The sequence below is a fragment of the Culex pipiens genome, chromosome 1 (assembly GCF_016801865.2).
Source record: "Culex pipiens pallens isolate TS chromosome 1, TS_CPP_V2, whole genome shotgun sequence".
In the NCBI taxonomy this organism is placed as follows: Eukaryota; Metazoa; Arthropoda; class Insecta; order Diptera; family Culicidae; genus Culex; species Culex pipiens.
This window is the reverse complement of record NC_068937.1, coordinates 112678385-112703508: the sequence shown is the minus strand read 5'-3', so window position 1 is coordinate 112703508 and position 25124 is coordinate 112678385. Positions and strand designations below refer to the sequence as shown.

General features: G+C 35.3%; 2 protein-coding genes across 3 annotated transcripts in view; one reads left to right on the top strand and one right to left on the bottom strand.

Annotated features, from left to right (window-relative positions):
• Positions 1 to 25124, bottom strand: part of LOC120432526 (synaptic vesicle glycoprotein 2B-like) — a 96814-nt gene that overhangs the window by 26371 nt on the left and 45319 nt on the right. The gene's annotated exons all lie outside the window — the stretch shown is intronic.
• The window catches only part of LOC120432493 (tachykinin-like peptides receptor 86C), a 173948-nt gene that overhangs the window by 135437 nt on the left and 13387 nt on the right, over positions 1 to 25124 (top strand). Inside the window, exons 8-9 of the mRNA XM_039597707.2 lie at positions 24192 to 24388; positions 24553 to 24686. Coding sequence (XP_039453641.1) covers positions 24192 to 24388; positions 24553 to 24686 — 331 coding nt within the window. The remainder of the gene's footprint in view (positions 1 to 24191; positions 24389 to 24552; positions 24687 to 25124) is intronic.

The window sequence follows — 25124 nt, the reverse complement described above, 5'->3', positions numbered from 1 at the left end:
TCCAAGACAAACCAAATACGCAAATAGTACACTAAAATCAAATCTGAATAAATTGAATTGCTGGTGGATTTGTAAGTCAGAGTTGTCGCCTCAAGCAGTCCCTCAACGCGTTTCCATTGATTAGCAAAAGCCAAAAGTCCGGAATTAATCAAGAAAAGCACAGTTGCGATAAATTAACTCCAGGTCTCTCTGCTACAAACGCAAGATCCTGATTTCTTGTCCTCGCTGGAATTCGGGCCAATTGACTGAAATTGATGACCCGGAGGGCAATGCCGTCGTTCCGGGTGCTCTCCAAGAATTAGTCGGATTGAAACTTTCGGTCCTCACGTTCGTTACGCTGAATAATTAGCAGGGAGCGAAGTTACACAACGTAGACGGGCTGAACATACATTTGGAAAGGGACTAAAATTAATCCGGCTTTAAAAATAATGAAAATAATTGAACTGTTTTTTTTTTCTACCAAAGACTTTGACCGAGACTTGATGTTTCAGTTAAGCCACTTTGAAATGTTTGTCTCAAAAAGTTTCTTCTATTTTGGACACGTTGATACCTGAAGGGATGGCAATTTGTGACGCAAACAAAAGCTCATGCGAGGAACGTGTCGCAATGGTAAAACTGATATTTTTGGAACGGTTTGAATATTCTCACTTCGACGTCGTCGTGCTATCTTGTCGCACCCGCCATTTTGACGTTCCGAGAAAAACGCGTTTTAATGTTTGACCTTGAATATACAAAAACGAGAGCACGCAATGTAAACAATAACAAACACGTTTTGTTTGGCTGACCATTCTGTGCATTGTCCCGAAATTTGGTTGAAGTTGGTTTCTGGAGTCCCGAGTTATAATTACAAATGTTTACGGTAGTCTAGCTTGTACGTGCGACAAACGCATCCTAACTTTCCTGGCCTGAAATCCCTTTGGCCTTTTGTCGCACTTACATCAATTTTCAGGGAGTGACAAGATAGCACGACAAGATTGAAACTACTTTCATATGTAAAGTGACAAAAATGCACGGAGTTTTTTCGGTTTTTGTTGAATATCTCAGGATTGAAATCGAATTTTGGGGATCTGGGAAGGTCAAAAGGTGAGGCATTGTGAGCTGCACAAAATGGCGTTCTTAACTCAATTTGGCCCAAAATGCACGTACGACAAGTTAGCACGATGGCGACGACTTGAGCTGCGGATTTATTGCCTCCATTTGGGGCAAGTGAGTGCATATAAAATTGCACAAAGCGAAGTTTTTACGGTCAGGTGCAGTGAACGTATAAAATGTAGAAATGTGATTACCCCACAAATCCAGATACGTTTGCCATGATTTGAATGATGGTCATAAATCACAGTTATTGACGGCGAATAAATTCACCTCTCGAGTGGGGCTGCTATTTATTGCAACATAAACTGTATGTAAATATGGCTTTATTAGATGGGCGGAAAAACTGTTCTACCTATAGAATATTGTAGAGAAAAAAGATTGTAACAACAAATGATATTAAATTTAAAAATCATTAGAAATATAAAAATTATCTAGCTATAATCCCAAAATCTGCCAACACAACGCCAAATCACAAATCAACGTTATCTTTGTCGGGCCGCGTAGGGAAATAGTCATAACCTTAACCGTTAAACCGCCACGGTCATCAGACCACCGCCATTGCCACCAACATAAAGTCCCACGGCAAAATCCGTACCACGGTATACACGCAGCGCAGTTTAAAAAAAAACATGGTGATATTACATCTGCAGCAATTCCACGGCCAAAAACAAAAACGCTCGGATCGGGCTCAAAATTGGACTGAGGGCTCTCTGGCCAAACTAATTAGACTCGGTTTTTTTGTTTGACCATTAGGGTTATCCGAAAAATATTCATTTTCGCAAAAACTTTACAAAACTTTTCACATTTCAAAACACTCTTCATGTTGGTCCTAAATGGTTCGCATTTTGATTTATAGCTCGTAGTTTGGATGCCATTTGACACACATTCTATTAGGTCAGAACGGATTTGTCACATGTCGTCGCCATCGTGCTAACTTGTCGTACGTGCATTTTGAGCCAAATTGAGTTAAGAACGCCATTTTGTGCAGCTCACAATGCCTCACCTTTTGACCTTCACAGATCCCCAAAATTCGATTTCAATCCTGAGATATTCAACAAAAACCGAAAAAACTCCGTGCATTTTTGTCACTTTACATATGAAAGTAGTTTCAATCTTGTTGTGCTATCTTGTCACTCCATGAAAATTGATGTAAGTGCGACAAAAGGCCAAAGGGGTTTCAGGCCAGGAAAGTCAGGATGCGTTTGTCGCACGTACAAGCTAGACTACCGTAAACATTTGTAATTATAACTCGGGACTCCAGCAACCAACTTCAACCAAACTTTGGGACAATGCACAGAATGGTCAGCCAAACAAAAAGTGTTTGTTATTGTTTACATTGCGTGCTCTCGTTTTTGTATATTCAAGGTCAAACATTAAAACGCGTTTTTCTCGGAACGTCAAAATGGCGGGTGCGACAAGATAGCATGACGACGTCGATGTGAGTGCATACTTACTGTTCATATGTTTGTTGTCATCAATGATTCTCGAAATAAAATCCATCCAAATTTTAACTTTTGGTTTGAGGTTTTCTAAAAATCCGTTTTTTCTTTGAATTGGCAACACTGCCAACCATCTTGTGGAATTGTTTTAGGTGAAACAGGAAGGCGGCGCCATATTGCCATCACGATAAAATACTTAGTATTTGAAAAGCATGTGAAATTCCATTGAACTTTGTGGTAAGCATCAGGGCTGCGGAGTCGGGTCATATTTCAAGCGACTCTGACTCCGACTCCGACTCCGGCTTTCTGAGTTAAGCCGACTCCGACTCCGGCTCCGGCTCCGGCTTTCCACAAATTGTTGACTCCGGCTCCGACTCCGACTCCGGCCTACCAACTCTAGCCGACTCCGACTCTGACTCCGACTCCAGCTTTCCAAAATTTGTTGACTCCGGCTCTGACTCCTACTCCGACACCTAATCTGTTTTTTAAATATTAAAAAAACGTAATTTCAGCAGAAAAAAATGGAAAATTTTATTTAATTACTTTAAATTTACATTCATTTTTTTTGTTAACACCTAAACTACCATGCAAGCGAAAAAAGGCGAAGTCCAACTTCAAACAGCTGTATCTCGGCTCCCTGTGGACGGATTTTCAAAATTCAAGAAGCAAAAGATGCGGACAGATCTCTAGATTATTTTGCTTTTTGAAAAGTCAAAAACAGAGGCACTTACCCTAAGTTATTCCCAAAACCAACCAGGTAACTTTTTTTTAGCCCTCTATTTTCTAGTTGTTTTGCATGTTGGATCGAATGTTGAATGACAATTTGTTTAAAATTTTATCATAATGCAAGTTACAGTACAATTATAATATCCAATACCATATTGGACCGATCTGGACACATTGGGACCGGTTCCAGGTTCTCCGGTGAAACCCGGAATATCCTCAATTCCAGAGTATTTTCAAAAATTTTATTAGGGTGGCAATATGGGTATCAAAATTCAGCATTTTCAAAATCAAGCTCACTGATGACGCTGAAAACCATTTTGGACATATCTGGCCACTTTGGGACCGGTTCCAGGTTCTCCGGTGGAATCCGGAATATCCCCAATTCTACAGTATTTTCATGAATTTTATTAGAGTGGCAATATGGGTATCAAAATTCAGCATTTTCAAAATCAAGCTCATTGATGACGCTGAAAACCATTTTGGACATATCTGGCCACTTTGGGACCGGTTCCAGGTTCTCCGGTGGAACCCGGAATATACCAACTACGGAGTATTTTCAAGAAATTTATTAGAGTGGCAATATGGGTATCAAAATTCAGCATTTTCAAAATAAAACTCATTGATGACGCTAAAACCATTTTTGGATACTTCTGGCCATTTTGGGACCGATTCCAGGTTCTCCGGTGGAATCCGGAATATCCCCAATTCTACAGTATTTTCATGAATTTTATTAGAGTGGCAATATGGGTATCAAAATTCAGCATTTTCAAAATAAAACTCATTGATGACGCTGAAAACCATTTTGGACATATCTGGCCATTTCGGGACCGGTTCCAGGTTTTCCGGTGGAACCCGGAATATCCCCAATTACAGAGCAATTTCAAGAATTTTATTAGAGTGGCAATATGGGTATCAAAATTTAGCATTTTCAAAATCAAGCTCACTGATGACGCTGAAAACCATTTTGGACATATCTGGCCACTTTGGGACCGGTTCCAGATTCTCCGGTGGAACCCGGAATATCCCCAATTCTACAGTATTTTCAAGAATTTTATCAGAGTGGCAATATGGGTGTCAAAATTCAGCATTTTCAAAATCAAGCTCATTGATGACGCAAAAAACTATTTTGAACATATCTGGCCACTTTGGAACCGGTTCCAGGTTCTCCGGTGGAACTACGGAGTATTTCAAGAAATTTAATTGAGTGGCAATATGGGTATCAAAATTCAGCATTTTCAAAATAAAACTCATTGATGACGCTAATACCCATTTTGGACATATCTGGCCATTTTGGGACCGGTTCCAGGTTTTCCGGTGAAACCCGGAATATCCCCAATTACAGAGCAATTTCAAGAATTTTATTGGAGTGGCAATACGCATAACAAAATTTAGCATTTTCAAAATCATTCCAAAAAAATAATTTGAGTGTCAACAAAAAACTTTATTTTGAAAATGCTGAATTTTGATACCCATATTGCCATCTAGGAAAAGCTCCGTAATTGGGGTTGTTCCGGGTTCCACTGGAGAACCTGGAACCGGTCCCAAAGTGGCCAGATATGTCCAAAATAGTTTTTAGTTTTTATTTTAATCAATGAGCTTGATTTGGAAATGCTGAATTTTGATACCAATATTGCCAATCCAATAAAATTCTTGAAAATACTCTGGCATTGGGGGTATTCCGGGTTCTACTGGAGAACCTGGAACCGGTCCCAAAGTGGCCAGATATGTCCAAAATGGTCTTTAGCGTCATCAATAAATGCTGAATTTGGATACCCATAATGCTCCCCCAATAAATTTCTTGAAAATACTCCGTAGTTGGGATATTCCGGGTTTCACCGGAGAACCTGGAACCGATCCCAAAATGACCAGATATGTCCAAAATGGTTCTCAGCGTCATCAATAAGCTTGATTTTGAAAATGCTGAATTTTGATACCCATATTGCCATCTAGGAAAAGCTCCGTAATGGGGGTTGTTCCGGGTTCCACTGGAGAACCTGGAACCGGTCCCAAAGTGGCCAGATATGTCCAAAATAGTTTTTAGTTTTTATTTTAATCAATGAGCTTGATTTGGAAATGCTGAATTTTGATACCAATATTGCCAATCCAATAAAATTCTTGAAAATACTCTGGCATTGGGGGTATTCCGGGTTCTACTGGAGAACCTGGAACCGGTCCCAAAGTGGCCAGATATGTCCAAAATGGTCTTTAGCGTCATCAATAAATGCTGAATTTGGATACCCATAATGCTCCCCCAATAAATTTCTTGAAAATACTCCGTAGTTGGGATATTCCGGGTTTCACCGGAGAACCTGGAACCGATCCCAAAATGACCAGATATGTCCAAAATGGTTCTCAGCGTCATCAATAAGCTTGATTTTGAAAATGCTGAATTTTTATACCCATATTGCCACTCTAATAAAATTCTTGAAAATACTCTGGAATTGGGGATATTCCGGGTTTCACCGGAGAACCTGGAACCGGTCCTAAAGTGGCCAGATATGTCCAAAATGGTTTTCAGCGTCATCAGTGAGCTTGATTTTGGAAATGCTGAATTTTGATACACATATTGCCACTCTGATAAAATTCTTCAAAATTCTCTGGAATTGGGGATATTCCGGGTTTCACCGGAGAACCTGGAACCGGTCCTAAAGTGGCCAGATATGACCAAAATGGTTTTCAGCGTCATCAGTGAGCTTGATTTTGAAAATGCTGAATTTTGATACACATATTGCCACTCTAATAAAATTCTTGAAAATACTCTGGAATTGGGGATATTCCGGGTTTCACCGGAGAACCTGGAACCGGTCCTAAAGTGGCCAGATATGTCCAAAATGGTTTTCAGCGTCTTCAATGAGCTTGATTTTGAAAATGCTGAATTTTGATACTCATATTGCCACTCTAATAAAATTCTTGAAAATACTCTGGAATTGGGGATATTCCGGGTTCCACCGGAGAACCTGGAACCGGTCCCAAAGTGGCCAGATATGTCCAAAATGGTTTTCAGCGTCTTCAATGAGCTTGATTTTGAAAATGCTGAATTTTGATACCCATATTGCCACTCTAATAAAATTCTTGAAAATACTCTGGAATTGGGGATATTCCGGGTTTCACCGGAGAACCTGGAACCGGTCCCAAAGTTGCCAGATATGTCCAAAATGGTTTTCAGCGTCATCAATGAGCTTGATTTTGAAAATGCTGAATTTTGATACCCATATTGCCACTCTAATAAAATTCTTGAAAATACTCTGGAATTGGGGATATTCCGGGTTTCACCGGAGAACCTGGAACCGGTCCTTAAGTGGCCAGATATGTCCAAAATGGTTTTCAGCGTCATCAGTGAGCTTGATTTTGAAAATGCTGAATTTTGATACCCATATTGCCACTCTAATAAAATTCTTGAAAATACTCTGGAATTGGGGATATTCCGGGTTCCACCGGAGAACCTGGAACCGGTCCCTAAGTGGCCAGATATGTCCAAAATGGTTTTCAGCGTCTTCAATGAGCTTGATTTTGAAAATGCTGAATTTTGATACTCATATTGCCACTCTAATAAAATTCTTGAAAATACTCTGGAATTGGGGATATTCCGGGTTTCACCGGAGAACCTGGAACCGGTCCCAAAGTGGCCAGATATGTCCAAAATGGTTTTCAGCGTCATCAATGAGCTTGATTTTGAAAATGCTGAATTTTGATACCCATATTGCCACTCTAATAAAATTCTTGAAAATACTCTGGAATTGGGGATATTCCGGGTTTCACCGGAGAACCTGGAACCGGTCCTAAAGTGGCCAGATATGTCCAAAATGGTTTTCAGCGTCATCAGTGAGCTTGATTTTGAAAATGCTGAATTTTGATACCCATATTGCCACTCTAATAAAATTCTTGAAAATACTCTGGAATTGGGGATATTCCGGGTTCCACCGGAGAACCTGGAACCGGTCCTCAAGTGGCCAGATATGTCCAAAATGGTTTTCAGCGTCATCAGTGAGCTTGATTTTGAAAATGCTGAATTTTGATACCCATATTGCCATTCTAATAAAATTCTTGAAAATACTCTGGAATTGGGGATATTCCGGGTTTCACCGGAGAACCTGGAACCGGTCCCAATGTGGCCAGATCGGTCCAATATGGTATTGGGTATTATAATTGTACTGTAACTTGCATTATGATAAAATTTTAAACAAATTGTCATTCAACATTCGATCCAACATGCAAAACAACTAGAAAATAGAGGGCTAAAAAAAAGTTACCTGGTTGGTTTTGGGAATAATTTAGGGTAAGTGCCTCTGTTTTTGACTTTTCAAAAAGCAAAATAATCTAGAGATCTGTCCGCATCTTTTGCTTCTTGAATTTTGAAAATCCGTCCACAGGGAGCCGAGATACAGCTGTTTGAAGTTGGACTTCGCCTTTTTTCGCTAGCTTGGTAGTTCGCGGGATAATATTGAGGATGGTAGTTTAAGTGTTAATAAGCTAGCTACACTAATTTTCAATTGTTTTTTTTTTCAGCAAGTTTTCATTTACTGAAAATTTCAGTAGTGCAGATTTCAGTAAATTTAACTGAATTCAGTAATGAGAAATTGGTGTGCAGTAACTATCAAAGATACCCTGGTTTTGAAATAAACAATTTTCAAAGTAACTATTTTTTAAAGCTTTTTTGCACTTATTTGAGAGGACGTATATGGACATTGTGTGGTCCAGCTTAGTACACACTTTAAACATACAAATCATGAGAAAATTCTAATATTTGAAAAATAAATTAAATTATATCAATTATATCACCCCGATTTAAGGCATTAAAAAAAATTAGACTTGTTCAACGATATTATTTAAGGATCAACACTTTAAAAGTTTTGTAGAGAAATTGTAAACATTGAGGTAATCGATATATCTAATAAATTCAATGACTCGTATATGCAAAGTTGCATATGCGAGGCATAAGAGCGCCGGTTTAACTGTATTTCAAAATTAGTTGCAACTTATTTTCGATATTTTTTGTCAGTTTGAAATGTTTTCAGCACGACACTTTGATTTGTTTTTATTTACATACAAAATGAGCATGTTGCGTTCCAAGTAGAAGATTGATATAATAGTTGATAATGTTTTAAAAACATAATTATTTTTGTTAAATACTGATGGTGAACATTTATTTTTTCCTGTTAAAAAAATGATCTTCCTCCAAGACGTTCGCTATCGGGCAAAAAGATGACGGTGTGTATATTTTTTTAGAAAGAGTTTGATAAAATTTAGTCTAATTTTAATTGAAAGAATACATAAATTCAAGCATAAAGAGACAGTAAAGAATCATTTTAATATGTTTTAATTTTATGACTACGCAGCGACAATTGTTTACTATTTTATGAGTTATGACACTATAGTATAGTGTATACAAACATTGACAAGAGAGGATTAACAGCTTATCATTCAGTGATCTTATTGAAATAACAAAATAAGAGCTTTCCAATCACAATAAAAATGCTTCGAAAACATCATGGTATCTGATAAATATCTTGAACCAAAAAATAAATTAAATAAAAAAATGTCAACGCAGTGCACGCAATTCAACAAATAAATTTAAAATATAAAAAAATGGGAACTAACCCGAATTATAACAAATATTGAACAATAAATAAGTTCGTAAATTATATTAATTTTTTTGACAACTCCGACTCCAGCTCCGACTCCGGGTCTTTCAAAAATTTACGACTCCGGCTCCGACTCCGACTCCAGCTCCCCAAAAAAACCCGACTTCACCGACTCCGGCTCCGACTCCGACTCCACAGCCCTGGTTAGCATATTTACCCAAAATATCTGGGGGCAACAAAATAGATCAAGCAAAACAATGTAAATGGGCTAAAACCAATGTGTAAACAAACAGCCTGCCCTGCTTACGTCAGTGGATGTTTACATTAGGAACGAACACTTTGGCTCTGGCCCATTAACATTGTTTAGCTTGAGTTAGGAGAGTGTGGGGTAATTTGGACACTCTAAGAGAAAAACTTATTCACAGGCTACATCAGATTTTGTTTAAGATTATGAATAGCATAAATGGATTTTGGAGATCGAAAACTCATTTTTTTCGATAAATTTTATTTAATTGTAAACTCAGAGTTTGATTTTGAAAAGGATCAATTAATACATTTTATTTTTTGCCGTTTGAGTGATTTTGAATGGCGCAAATCAGTTTTAAAAAACTCCTAATAAGTAATGTGGGCCACTACAATACTAGTCAAAATACAAAATGTGGACGTACATACATCATGTAACATCTCGCATAGAATGTTATTCGGTAAAACTTTGAATTTTTAGGGCAAATAGTGTAAAAAGTGTCGTTTTCCCAACAAAAACTTTTCATCGAATGGGCACCCAGGAACCTTTACCAAATTGACTGAAATTTGCAAGAAATTTTCTGTGTATGATTATGGGTGCTTGTTCGTAATATTTGGAATGATTTTTTAAGAGCTATTTGAAGCCACACGTGAACCTAAGGCACACGCACCAAACGTGAAAATTTCAGCAGACAAACAAACACACGCTCACTGCCGCCGAAAAACGAACCTTTTGTTGTGCACTTTACGAGCATACCGGTAAACAACAGCTTGGGATGATCCCGATTAAAAACAGGTGAAACGTTGTTAGGGGGTGTGAGTGGTTACAGCGTACTAAAAGGATTTTAAAATGGGCAGATCGTGATTGTGCTTGTATGAAATAATACTGTAAAATTGATGGTTGAAGGTGGTTATAGTAAAAAAGTAATACGATACCAAACAATACTAATGATTCTGTTGAAAATATATTTTACATTTTTTTAAACGATGATTCTTCATAACCCTGAAAATCTGTTTTCCATCTAAAAATGTCCTAAAATTCAACTCTTATCATGAAGAATTCTATTTATCCCTTAAAAAGTGTAGCATCTACACTTCCCATCTTCCAAATCCCTTTCTTCGGCCCAGGTGTGCGGTGGGGCTGGATAATCATTACATTTAAAAGACAAAAATTAATTGTTTTTTTAAACTCAATTTATCAAACTGTGGTGGTGATTTTTTTTTTGAAATTTTTATTTCTGGCAACGGACGATCGAAACACTCCGAATTGAATCATTGCTTTAAGTACCTTATTTTCCTTACACCTTCAACGAACTCGGTTTAAGAACGACAAAGTTGTAACCACCAGCAAACGCGCCCAAGTTTGTCGGGAAAATGTTCATCCTCACACGTGTTTTTTAGCATGAGAGGTAATATTTGAACAAGAATTCGTCGTGAACGTGCTATCTTGTTGCACGTCAATTTCAAGCGAAATTGGGTAAAGGACGCCGATGCCTCACTTTTTGACTTTCACAGATTCCCAAAATTCGAATTCAATCCTGAAATATTTAACAAAAACCGGATAAACTTCGTGTAATATTGTCAATCTTCCACACACCCCAAAACTTGCTGCAAGTGCGATTTGTCACCCGTACTGTTAACATTTGTAATCATGACTCGGGACTCAGGCAACCAAGTTCAACCAACTGCGTTGTTGTTATTGTTCACATTGCGTGCTCTAGTTTTTGTTCAAACATTAAAACGTGTTTGTCTCTAAACGTCAAAGAGCGGCCAATGGCAAGATAGCACGCTCACGTCGAATTGAGCCAAGCTGGAAACACTGCTCTCCCAGGGCACAGCAAAAGTTCTGAGTTCTCGGAAAATTCCTCGGGTTGATGAAGTTGGATATTTCGCACTTAGCGTGCACTTTTTCTTTTAACGGGGTTGATGGATTAGAGGTGTCATTTTCACAAATAACATATTTTTTAGGGTTTAAATCCTGTTTATCCTTTTTCGATGTTTATTTTGAACAAATATTTTTTAAACTTTTGAATGCAAATTTTGGTGAACATCTCTAGCCATCAAATAACTGAGGCTTAAAGAGTTTAAAGCAGCATCATCTGCCGTCGTAATCTGTGGCTGCGGAGCATCATTACATTTGTGGCAGAAGTTGAGATATTTTGCCGAATTTCCATGTGTTCTACGAGCCCGAGAAAATGAGAGGGTAAAATAATCTTTCTGGAAAGAGGTTGAAGATTGCAGTGAGAAAAACATTTAATTTTTGTTTTGCGCCGTTCAATTTTGGAATAAGTAAATTCTGTTTATGTTCCTGAGGGGAACTGCAGATTGTGGTTGAATTTTGTGCTTTGTGTATTATATATGGCAATTGTTCTATAATGTTACAACCAGGGTTGCGAATGAGCGAGCGAGCCAGAAGCCGTGCTCGCTCATTCATGAGCATGAGGACTTAACAAGTAGCTCGTGCTCGCTCATGCTCATCGCATGCGCTCGCGCTCAATGAGCGCTCATCAGCAAATCAGGTAGATTTTTGGTATTGTTTTTGAATGGCACAGGCCAATTGGATTGCCACTTTTGAAGATAATTTCATCGCGAAAAAGGGACATGAACTCATCAAAGTTGCATTGGTAATTTAATTTTGGTTAACCGCGGTAAATTTTCATAAATCATTCGTTGGCGTCGAACTGTCAAAAATTTATCGCGGTTGATTGCGGGGGATACTTTTCTACCACAGTTTTTTGTGTGATCAATGTGGTAATGGTGAATGCTTTGGTGGATTTTTGTTAATTCGAAATATTTCAAGAAAATTTACCGCGGTTAACCAAAATCAAATCAACAATGAAACTTTGATGTTGTCAGCCTATATATTTTTTAGAGTTTGATAATTTAGAAAACTAGTTTTGATTAAATTCCCGATAAATGAAAAATGGCTGACTCGCAATTAAGGTGTCTTAATTTGCTAAGAATCCTAGACACTCTTTTTAGCTTATTTCACTTTTAAATTTAGAGTAATCTGTCAAGGAACGGAATTTTTAGGTCTTAAATAAGCTGTAATTAGGATGGTAATCGTTTTTTTTTATATTTAATTATGTTTTTACAACTTTTACTCATTTCTCATTTATTTATTTGGATCGACTCCAGCATATAAATAAGATAATTGATGTGAAAATTATCTAAAACACAGATTTGACATTTATTGTGCAAAATTATTTACAAATAATTGACTAAACAAGATGAGGTGCCCAGGAATTCAAACATGACAACATATTTGTGTTCCTTAAAAGATACTTTTCAGCTTTATTAAATTGTTCATTTTCACGTGTCACTCTATTATCAACTTTTTTTTTATTAATCGAATTATTTCTTCACATATAAAAAGTCAGTGTAAAAAGTGTACATTTGGAAGGTGTAATTTTGTAAGGTTGAATACTACCTCTTGAATGTTTTTATTTTTCCTCGATTGAGACTAGAAAAGTTGCATTACACCAGAAAAGTGGTAAAATTACACATTTTCAGAAGTAAAATTACGCATTTTTCTAACATTAAAGACTTACTGCTCAGATGTAATATTTCTATGTTTTTTTACTGTGCACAGATCTTAATGTAACACCTTAACTCTGACTCCAAAACAAGTTTCAAAACAAAAAAATATGACAAATAACTTCATACAATATTATTAAGATTAGCCTATTCAAGCCTCCTTTAAAAAAACAACCTTGAAGCTCTGCTGAAAAAAAGTTATTATCGTTTACCCGTTACAGGTAATAAAATACCGCTCATTTTGCTCAATGAGCAAAAATGAGCGCAAGCGCGAGAAATGAGCATTTTCGCTCATAAAATAAATGAGCAAACACGAGCACGAGCAAACGTGAGCTAGCTCGCGTCGCGCTCCTCCTCACGAATGAGCGAAAAATGCTCGCTCATGAGCGGATGAGCGCTCAAAATCGCAACACTGGTTACAACTTAATAACAATCTATAATTTACAACTATAATAACAATAACAAGAACAATCTCACCCGAGTTTATGGTCCGCTACAGCAGAGTAACGGAAATACACCACATATATCTGAACGACATCATCGTCAAACATTTGTCAAAATTTGAAGAGAAGTGTTGAAATACAGATAGTTAGCTTGTGAATTATTCTTGAGATTCCATAACTTTTGTCAATTACAGTATGTAAAAAAGGTGGTGGGGCACAATACACTTTTTGTGATGAAACATGTTAACAATTTTGGCAAAAACGTTGTTATGGTTTCGTTTGAGCAACCTGCCAAAAATGTATGGAATTTCGTAATTTTTGTTCTCGTGGATCAAACTTACTTTTTGGGTATCAAATGATCGGAAATTTTATGCCCTTTTCGATGCCACATAGGTTGACTTGTGAATTGTGAACCGGTTCGGATGCCGGCGGATTTTCCGACGACGTAATATCAACGAAAAATCTATTCCAACGATATAAAGACCCCCAAAACGGTGTTATACCCACTCCAAAATGTTTATTTAGCAATTCTATGGTAATATATTGAAATTTAGTTAAATTAAAAGTTTGCAAAATTAAGCTTAAATAAGTTTTATATAGAATTTACAGAGTTATATAAACTTTTATACTAAGTAGTTAGGAAACTTTATATTCAATCCAAATTATTTTTTTAGTCAGTCAAGTATGCCTATTTGGAGTTGGGAGACTGGATTTATGGTGATTTGTCAACAAATAACTTTATTTAAGTAAATTTTTCGAAAGGTGTACCAACTTTTTTTGCACCTTTTTTGATTTTTTTATAATAGCATTTGTTATATAACTTTTTATAGAAATCATCTTTTCATGAGCTTTTTGTAGCAAAATGTTTGGCATGAGTTTCTGAACAAAACGTAGTACTAGGTTTCTGTCAAACTTTAAATTGTTAACATGTTTCATCACAAAAAATGTATTGTGCCCAAGGGGTGTAAATACTTTTTTTACATACTGTATATGTTATGCTTCTTGAGCATTTGTTGAATCTAGTACCGATCTCTGGGGTGAATTGATTTCGGATATCTGTTCCAAATTTACAAATTTCAAACCTTTAAGTGCTCTAAAAACTTTTGTTCAGACTGTAGTCCCGAATCACCCCAGTTGATGGTAATCTGCTATTGATATTGCAAGACTTTCCAAGCCACAATATTGTCTTTTGCATGATTAACTTTGAATCCACTCCCCAGATAAAGAACGCAAATTGACTCATTTTTCGTGCATCTTCCTCCCTAATTGAATCAAATCTTCCTAATCCACCATAATACACTTATAAAGGAGTACGTTGTGTCTCCCCTTTTTTTCATTATTTTCCCGAAAAGGGATATTTGTTGGCGTTTTTCTTCTCTCTTCTAAACACGCCTCTGTTGCTTGTGTACCTTAGCTGTACCTTCCTTATCAAATCAAACCTGTTTGTCGGAATAATTTATGTCCTTGAGCGAAAGACCAAAGTGCTCCGGAAGGGATGTTCGGAAAAAGAATCTAGGGGTCCTTCGTCGGAAAATGCAAATTCAAGTCAAGGGTGGGTCTAGACGCTGATAAGGTTGATTGGAACTTGATCGGTGATTTAAAAAAATCTAATACGTTGGAAAATTTGAGTAAAAAATCAATTTCGCATCGAAATTTAATTTGAGAGTAATTGTCTGTTACGAGGATTTTATCTTGAATTTACTTTTTGAAATGTCAAGATACTTATACTACAATAATTAATATTATAAAAAGAAAATTGTAATTTTCTTTCGTCAAAACATCAACATTGACTTCAAACTTTGTACGAAAACATCGAAATCTAAAGGATTCTCAAAGGCATCCCTTTCGTGGAAAGGAAAGGCATTTAATGCGTCTATCCTTAATTCAATTTTGTGACCTTAATTTTCACTAGCTACCTTTCCCAAATGTGTATCTAAGTCCAAGGTCCATGATTTTATCGGAAACGACGACATGAAAAAAAAAACGAAACGGACGAGCTCTTTTTTTTTGTGTTGTCCCCGAATCCAATCTACAAGTGTTTGTTGACCAAGCACTTTTCGGGGAGAAGCTAACTTTTGAAGGTGTTGTTGCGCAAGGCTTTGGTTAGCTTAGCACTTCATAACAGGTTCGGAGAACGGGGCGCTTTGATATCGAATGCAAAATTATTCACCGTGAATTTTCAAATTGATGTCCGAGGAGGAGGATTGCGAGTAAAAAGGTAGAAATTTCTAGAGATTGCATCAATTGGAACATAAACCCAGAAAGAGAAAATTTTCCTGTTTTTATCAGTTTCCGAATCAAGATGGTTGAAATGCAAATTCCAATTCCAGAAACGTTGTGATCTGCCCCGAAAACCCACAAAAAACCGTCAATCCAATTTAGGCTCCGTTGCCTCCGCTTTCACCGCACCATACTGTCTTGTTAAGACGAGAAACAAAAACCTTCTCGGAATAAATGCAACAAAAAAAGCCAGACTGACCTTAGGCCGGACCCATTTTAGCCTCAGGCATCATCATATCCTACTTTTCAACTTTTCAATTTCGACGAACTCTTAAAACATACATATCAAACTTTCAATTTAGTAGAATGACTACTGAATTCTGCACGACAGAAAATTCAGCAAAGTTTGACAACTTCATATTAAATATTACTAGAGTTCTACGAATGTCTTCCCTAGTTAGTTAGACATAGTTAGAAGTTTATTGCCGTTATTAGATAAATTGTATAATCCTCTTAACATCTAAATGGATTTTCAAACCCTTAAAATAGTTTTAAAGGTAAGAGATTTCTCTACTAATCTGTTAAAACCAATCCACCAAATAGGCCAATTCAGTTAAAAATCCGTACCGAAATAAAAAAAAGGAAAATTTAGAAAAAAAAACACAATTTGCACCGACAGAATATTTTTATTTACACACATTCTGGTTCAGGTCAGTAAAACACGAATTTTAAAATTTGGAAAGCCCCCTAAACATCCCCAAAATTTTGGAGCGTTTGGTTGCGTACTCACTTTGCGCATTGGATTTCAATTTTGTATGGGAATAAGTATGGAAAAACCTTCTTTTTTACATTTTGATTATCATTTTTATTTTCCACAAAATTTTTCAAACCAACACAATAGTTTTAGAATTGAGAAAAATTTCTAAAACTTTCCCGACGAGAGTATGGTGCTAACTTGCTCCTGTCAAAAGATACAGCGTCCTCAAAACTGGTCGAAAATAAAAATGATAAAAATCAAATGAAAGAATGAACAAATGCAGATTTTTCCATACTAATTCCCATACAAAATTGAAACGCAAAGTGTGGACGCAAACAATCGCTCCCAAATTTCAAGGGATTGTTTTGAGACCAAAAAGGCATTAAAATTTTTTCTTGGTCTGATTTGATTATTTTGTAAATTTTCCATATAATGACGAGCCAGTCTAGTACATATTTTGTTGCTCTGAATCTGGTCCTCATGTATCCCGATTCACCCCAAATCTGGCAAGTTATGACCGCCTAAGCAATATTTATGCACTGTTTAAAGATGAAACTCACTTATCTGTACGAAAACTACACACAAAAAAATATTTCCGAATGTTACATCATTTATGATGTAACACTTTTGCACGTCATTAAACATTTAAATTTAAATGCAATTTGATGTAAATTTGCAACAAATTATACGTAAAAACATGATTTTACGTGTGATTCAACCGTTTACGTCGCATCTCAAGTCGCATCATCAACTGAGTTTACATGTGATTCATTTTTTCCGTGTCGAGTAAATTCACATATTTTTTTCTGTGTATTTATTGATCCATTATTCGTTCATTCATTCATTCATCCAATTATTTTAGAATAAAGAGTAATGCTGTTGAGTGCATATTCAGTGGAAGATATTCCAGTAGACCCCCAGTTCTGATTTTTTTTGAGCTGGTCTCTTTGCCGGTACGATTGAAGAACGAAACGAAAAAAAAAACACTTAATTGCATAGACTTTTTTTCGGTGGCTGATGATGCTGGTTTCCAACGGGTTTGATTAAGGTCATGGCCAAAAATAAACAACCTTTTTTAAACCGATCAATATCGTACACCTCACAACCTCCGCCGGGGCTGTACTTTCCCTAATTTTAATTATTATTTCATCGAACACTGGATTTTTTTTCTGATGCCAAGGAAAACCGGTACGGTACCTTTTCGATTATGCGGGTGACAGGGAGGGATTGTGAATTTTACGCGATTCAATTAAAAATTCCCACGTCAGCACGCGTTAAAAAAGGTTCAGGTTTAGATTTAGATTTTGTGGTTTTAAGCTGTATCATCATTTTCTATTGGCACATACACTTACTCTCTCTGTGTCGATATTGAAGGGACCGTCGAGAGCGGGAGGAATCAAACGAAAAAAAAAATCAAAGCATGCTTTTTGATGGTACCGAAAAAAAAATTACAGGTGGAGCAATAGTGGCATTGTGACTGAATTTCTTTCTAATATTGATATTTTTGTTAATACAAATTTAAAGCACTTTAATTTGTACATCCAACCTTTTGTATTATTCTTTCCACAACTTCATTTGACAGAAATGTAGTTTGCAAGTGTTAACACCCACAATACCGTCAACACAGCAGTAGCCACGATACTATCCAATATGGTGTGTTGACCTTTGCTCGGGGAATGCTTATTGCTTAATGAGCAAATATTTATCAGCAAAAACATGAATATTGAAACCGTCAACAATTTGATTCGAGTTGAGTTTACTTAGTCGGTCATAAAGCATTTGAACAGCAGATCATTATTTGATTTGCATAATTGAAAATGGATGACCAGGTAGGATGCATTTATGTAGGCAAAGCATTGAACGCAAGAATATTAGCTTTGTCATTAATATAACAAATCAAATTTGAATTTCTTTAAGCTTTTGATTAATTTTTTTTTTGCATGTAAGGACCACTTGGAAACTTTCTGGAGTGGGCGTTGGCGATTGTTTTTGAAGGAAAAACTGTAAGAATGTGAATATAAGGGATTTTGCAAATTCTCGGATTCTTATTATTAATTAAGAAATCTAACAGAAACATTGCGGAAAAAATCACGTCATTTTGACAGCTTTTTAAAGCTGACTGATGTACGGACCAACCCTTTGAAAAATCAAAATCTGTTTTTGACATTTTTGTTTAACTAATTCAGAAGAAGATTCAGATTCAGCAGGCAAAAATAAAGGAAAACATATGACAATTTTACAATACAATACTAAATAGAAAAAAAAATGGCGCTGTGATTTGTTCAGTATTTGTAGTTGTAGAAATTTTGCTTGTGTTTTAGAGATATTTGAGTTTTAAACTGGTATCTTTATTTTTATTATAAAGTAGTTGTAACCTTTGACCTTTCTGTCCAAAATTGTTTTTTTTTAAACGTAAATGTTAGTTTTTCAGAGCTGAGCAGTTCTGTCAGATTTCGGTCATTCGATTTTTTTTTGTATTTTTTAATCCGACTGAAACTTTTTTGGTGCCTTCGGTATGCCCAAAGAAGCCATTTTGCATCATTAGTTTGTCCATATAATTTTCCATACAAATTCGGCAGCTGTCCATACAAAAATGATGTATGAAAATTCAAAAATCTGTATCTTTTGAAGGAATTTTTTGATCGATTTGGTGTCTTCGGCAAAGTTGTAGGTATGGATACGGACTACACTGGAAAAAAATGATACACGGTAAAAAAAATTTGGTGATTTTTTTTATTTAACTTTTTATCACTAAAACTTGATTTACAAAAAAACACTATTTTTAATTTTTTTTATTTTTTGATATGTTTTAGAAGGCATAAAATGCCAACTTTTCAGAAATTTCCAGGTTGTGCAAAAAATCACTGACCGAGTTATGAATTTTTTAATCAATACTGATTTTTTCAAAAAATCGAAATTTTGGTCGTAAAAATTTTTCAACTTCATTTTTCGATGTAAAATCAAATTTGCAATCAAAAAGTACTTTACTGAAATTTTGATAAAGTGCACCGTTTTCAAGTTATAGCCATATTTAAGTGACTTTTTTGAAAATAGTCGCAGTTTTTCATTTTTTTAAATTAGTGCACATGTTTGCCCAGTTTTGAAAAAAATATTTTTGAAAAGCTGAGAAAATTCTCTATATTTTGCTTATTTGGACTTTGTTGATACGACCTTTAGTTGCTGAGATATTGCAATGCAAAGGTTTAAAAACAGGAAAATTGATGTTTTCTAAGTTTCACCCAAACAACCCACCATTTTCTATCGTCAATATCTCAGCAACTAATGGTCCGATTTTCAATGTTAATATATGAAACATTTGTGAAATTTTCCGATCTCTTCGAAAAAAATATTTTTGGAATTTTCAAATCAAGACTAACATTTCACAAAGGCCAAACATTCAATATTACGCCCTTTTAAAATGTTTGTCTTGTTTTGAAAATTCCAAAAATATTTTTTTCGAAAAGATCGGAAAATTTCACAATTGTTTCATATATTAACATTGAAAATCGGACCATTAGTTGCTGAGATATTGACGATAGAAAATGGTGGGTTGTTTGGGTGAAACTTAGAAAACATTAATTTTCCTGTTTTTAAACCTTTGCATTGCAATATCTCAGCAACTAAAGGTCGTATCAACATAGTCCGAATAAGCAAAATATAGAGAATTTTCTCAGCTTTTCAAAAATATTTTTTTCAAAACTGGGCAAACATGTGCACTAATTTAAAAAAATGAAAAACTGCGACTATTTTCAAAAAAGTCACTTAAATATGGCTATAACTTGAAAACGGTGCACTTTATCAAAATTTTAGTAAAGTACTTTTTGATTGCAAATTTGATTTTACATCGAAAAATGAAGTTGAAAAATTTTTACGACCAAAATTTCGATTTTTTGAAAAAATCAGTATTGATTAAAAAATTCATAACTCGGTCAGTGATTTTTTGCACAACCTGGAAATTTTTGAAAAGTTGGCATTTTATGTCTTCTAAAACATATCAAAAAATAAAAAAAATTAAAAATAGTGTTTTTTTGTAAATCAAGTTTTAGTGATAAAAAGTTAAATAAAAAAATCACCAAATTTTTTTTTACCGTGTATTATTTTTTCCAGTGTAGTCCGTATCCATACCTACAACTTTGCCGAAGACACCAAATCGATCAAAAAATTCCTTCAAAAGATACAGATTTTTGAATTTTCATACATCATTTTTGTATGGACAGCTGCCGAATTTGTATGGAAAATTATATGGACAAACTAATGATGCAAAATGGCTTCTTTGGGCATACCGAAGGCACCAAAAAAGTTTCAGCCGGATAAAAAATACAAAAATTAAAATTGAAGAAAAAAGACCGATTTCGTAGAGAATTGCTCAGCTGTATCTGTATCTTTTGAAGGAAATTTTTGATAGATTTGGTGTCCTCGGCAAAGTTGTAGATATTGATGAGGACTGCACTGAAAAAAAAGATACACGGTAAAAAAATTTTGGTGATTTTTTATTTAGGCCGTTGCAAATATTTCCCAAATATTTTCAAAATTTCAAAGGAAATAGAAGTCTAACCAACTGAAAACAATTCGATATGCATTTAGCTGCATTCAAAATCATATTTAGCATGTCTGGGATCGATCAGAAATATTTTTAGTTTTTTTGAAAATCCAATACACAGCATTGCAAAAAGTTTTTTTTTTTTCGGCGAAAAAAAAATCTCTTCAATATTTTCATATTTTGAAAACTACTGATTGCAAAACAACTGGCAGGTGTAAAATGAATTTTAAACACTTTTTTTTTATTCAAATTTTGAGACCATGACTTGTAATTTCAATTTTTATACTTTTTTATTTTTTTCTCTATATTTTGCTTTGTTGAACTTTGTTGATACGTTGCTGAGATATTTCCATGCAAGTGTTTAAAAACAGGAAAATTTATGTTTTCTAAGTCTCACCTAAACAAACCACAATTTTCAAATGTCGATATCACAGCAACTAATGGTCTGATTGACAATGTTAAAATATGAAACCATTGTGAATTTTTTCGATCTTTTCAAAAAAAAATCAAAATTTTTAAACTAAGACTAACGTTTTAAAAGGACGTAAGGCTTCATCCATAAAGTACGTCACGCTAAAATCGGCCAAGGAAACCTAAAGCCTGTATCGCAGACTGAATAGCATGCATAATTGTTTTTTGAAGGCAATGATTCTTCTTCTAGATGGAATCAGAAAATACTTTTGGTCGACAACAATTCACAAATCTCTCATGTAATGCACTGTAACGGTAATGCCAAAAAACACATTGAACATTTTTTTGAGATAGTTCGAAAAAATGATATGCGCCTTCTCAAATTATCAGAAAAAGTTTGTAATTTTACCTACAAAATTAATTTGAGCACTGTCATTGCTCAAGAATTCAACATGGCTACGTTTTTCAGTAACATTTCTGTCTAGGCAATATGGCGAAATTTATTAATTGTAATTATTCTTGCTTGAGACTGTTTTAAATTCATTTCTTCTTTAAATGGTCTTGCTGACTGACTAGGAATAACTTGTTTTAACAAAGATTTATTACGGTTTCAGTCAGGATATTGTAGCTTTTTGATGGTTTTATTGGAGTTTAAATCGCCTAAGCTGAGACCGTAGCGCATGCCTGTCATTGATTACTGCAAGAAGATCCGACTAGAGAAATCGCCAAAATTTCACCACAATTCAATAAAAAAACAACAGCGTTTGTTCGTTCTAATGGTAATTTTATTACATAATATACACTAACCAAGCCACTTTATACTCAATTCATTGTAAACACTATTACCATCACAGGTTGATAAGCGCGCTGCACTGTCCTGAAGAAATGCATATTTTCACCTTTCCATCTTGTAGTTGATTATACCTTTGACCCCAACTGTACAACATACACTGCACAAATAATTTTACATTTTAGACGTGCAAAACAAAAATCGTAAGTGAAATTTAAAAAAACTCAGCTTAACTCGCTCAAACAGCACCAGCAAATTGCTAATGACAGTGCGTAGCAATACACGATACAAAATCCGGATGGTTTTGTACAAGATAACTTGCAGAATACAAAGTTTTATCAATTTCTTTTTGAAAAACACTAGCTCTATAAACTGTACTGATCAAGCCTTAAAGGTTTTCATTAAAAAGTCTGCAAAAAACACTCTACAAACAAAATGTGTGTAACGCCATGTTACGAAATTATAAATTGCGAAAACAATTATCTAACTAACAAGGTATCGCTGCCAATTAAATTAGTATTACTATTAATTTCTGCACAGGCGCCATTTCTGAAATAAGCACAATCAAAACCACCAATTTGTTCTTTTTATTATTCTAAGCACACTTTTGTAAACTTTTCATTAAGAAATCACTAGTAACTGCACTTCGTTTCCTTGCACTGTGTTCCTCGGTCTACAACTAAATAAGTTGAAGTGACAGTTCAAATCCAACAAGGTTGGCCAAATTCCTTATGAAGACGAAAAAGGTTTATTGCAGATTTCGTCAAGATATTCAAGCTTCACCATGTATTCTTCAGGAAATCTCGAAGTGTAACTAAAAAACTGAATTAAAACTTCTAAGAAAAATTCCTAATCAAGTCTTGAAGAAACCTTGAAAATATGTTGAAGGTTATGCTAGATGAAAACCTGTTGGTTTTGATAAAAGTTTGTATAAAACATTATTGCATTCAATAAAACTGTTCTAAAACCATATAAAAATATACAGCATTTGAATTGCTACTTGGGACTTGTTCAGTCCCCCTTCCCCTCCCCCCCCCCTAGAGCGTGACATACTTTATGGATGACGCCCAATATTGAATTTTTGGCCCTTTCGAAATGTTAGTCTTGATTTAGAAAAAAATGAAAATATTGTTTTCGAAAAGACTGGAAAACTTCATAAATTTTTGCGACCAATATTTTTTTTTTGAAAAAATCTGTATTGATTAAAAATTCATAACTCGGCCAAAGATTTTTTGAACAACCTGGAAATTTCTGAAAGTTGGCATTTGATGTCCCATATCAAAAAATAAAAAAAAGTGTATTTTGCAAATCAAGTTTTAGTGACAAAAAGTTAAATACTAAATCAGCAAAAAAAAATTACCGTGTATTATTTTTTTCAGTTTAGTTCTCATCAATACCTACAACTTTGCCGAAGACACCAAATCGATCAAACATTTTTTTCAAAAGAGACAAATTTTTTTAATTTTCATACATCATTTTTGTATGCCCGAGCAGACGGAAATAACTTGGGAATAAAATTTTTTGATATTTGAAAATACTAGGCCAATAACATTTTACGTTATTTATAACAAGATTTGTTATTCGTCGTTATGGTTTTTATGTTATTGGATTGTTATTGTAATAACAGACTTATAACATTTTTAGTTATTCTTCAAACAAATCTTTGTTATTAATTTTTGTTATTTTAACAACTAATCCGATCATCCCAATAACAGTTGGAGTTATTCTTCCATAACAAAAAATGTTATTCCAAAGTTGTTTTGACTTTCAACCAATACCAGACCAATAACAAATTTTGTTATGATAACATAAACCGTTATTAAACCATTATGCAGAAATGGATTTTTCAGGAAGATTCCATAACACTTTTTGTTATTTTAACAGAATTTGTTATTGAAATGGCATGAATTTTGTTATTACCGTCTGCCCGGGTGGTCAGCTGCCAAATTTGTAATGAATATGATATGGACAAACTAATGATGCAAAATGGCTTCTTTGGGCATACTGAAAGCACCATAAAAGTTTCAGTAGGATTAAAAAATACAATAATTAAAATTCTAGAAAAAGAATGATTTCGTAGAGAATTGCTCAGTTCTAAAAGTACTCTTAACATCACTTTTCTCTCAAACATAACTCTGAGTTTCTACTTCCAAAATGTATATATTTTTAAAGGTTTGCTCTGAATTAAACTACAAAGAAGAACGGAATTAAAATGCTTGAAAAAATTAAACATCAAAGAGTAACAAAATGAATAATGAAGTGAGAGCAGTGAAACATCAATCAGGTTTCATTGAGTTTAAATTGAAATTCGATATTCTTTAGCTTTAAAATTGCTGACTTCTTGAATTTTGATTTAAATCAGATAATTTATGTGTAATACTCTTTGATATATTCCTTCTCCCTTTCTCCAGGTTGTGCGCATGTTCATCATCGTGGTGACCATCTTCGCCATCTGCTGGCTGCCCTATCACCTGTTCTTCGTGTACGCGTACCACAACAACCAGATGACGTCGTCCAGCTACGTGCAGCAGCTGTACCTGGGCTTCTACTGGCTGGCCATGTCGAACGCGATGGTCAACCCAATCATCTACTACTGGATGAACAGCAGGTCAGTGTATGCTGGTAGTGTTAATTTCGAAAACTTTTCCAATCCAAAACCACGTCAGATTGCATTCTCGTGAAACTACACGCCAAGTACAACTAGTTGAAACCACCAAAGTACGTGCAAAAGTCCCACTAACAGCGGTTCCACGTATCTATTTCCGGTTGCAGGTTCCGGGTGTACTTCCAGGAAATTATCTGCTTCTGCTGTCTGCAGTTCCTCAACTCCCGCATGAAGGACGGGATGCCCCCAGGAGTGCTCCTGAACAGAAACTCCAACTCCGAGCTTGGCCGGTATCGGTCCTGTGAGTATCCAATAAAAAAAGCTCTTCTGTTTTTCTACGTGGCTTTCGCTGAAGTGGACGCTCTCACGAGGTGGTTGTTATTTGTCGACGTCCAACTTTTGGGAAAACTGATCACTGTCGTTGGCTTCCATTTGCTGGGTACGAATACTAAATACGTGATGGAAAAACTTTTGCCTGACAATCTGGGGAAAACCACAGCTCCGTCACAGAAATTAGACGTCGAAAACATACTTTTTTGGCTTTTGGAAGAATTCTGATACTTCTGAGAAAGATTCGTAGCTATTGATTTTAGTGAACGATTGGTGTCATAGGGAAACTCTGTTCGTGGAACACCGTGCGTCTCCATAAATTCAAAAAGACTCATAAATTTTGATGCGGACGCATGGTATTGCAGCCAAAATCAATCGAAGCTGTAATCAAATTCTTAGGCAAAAATAG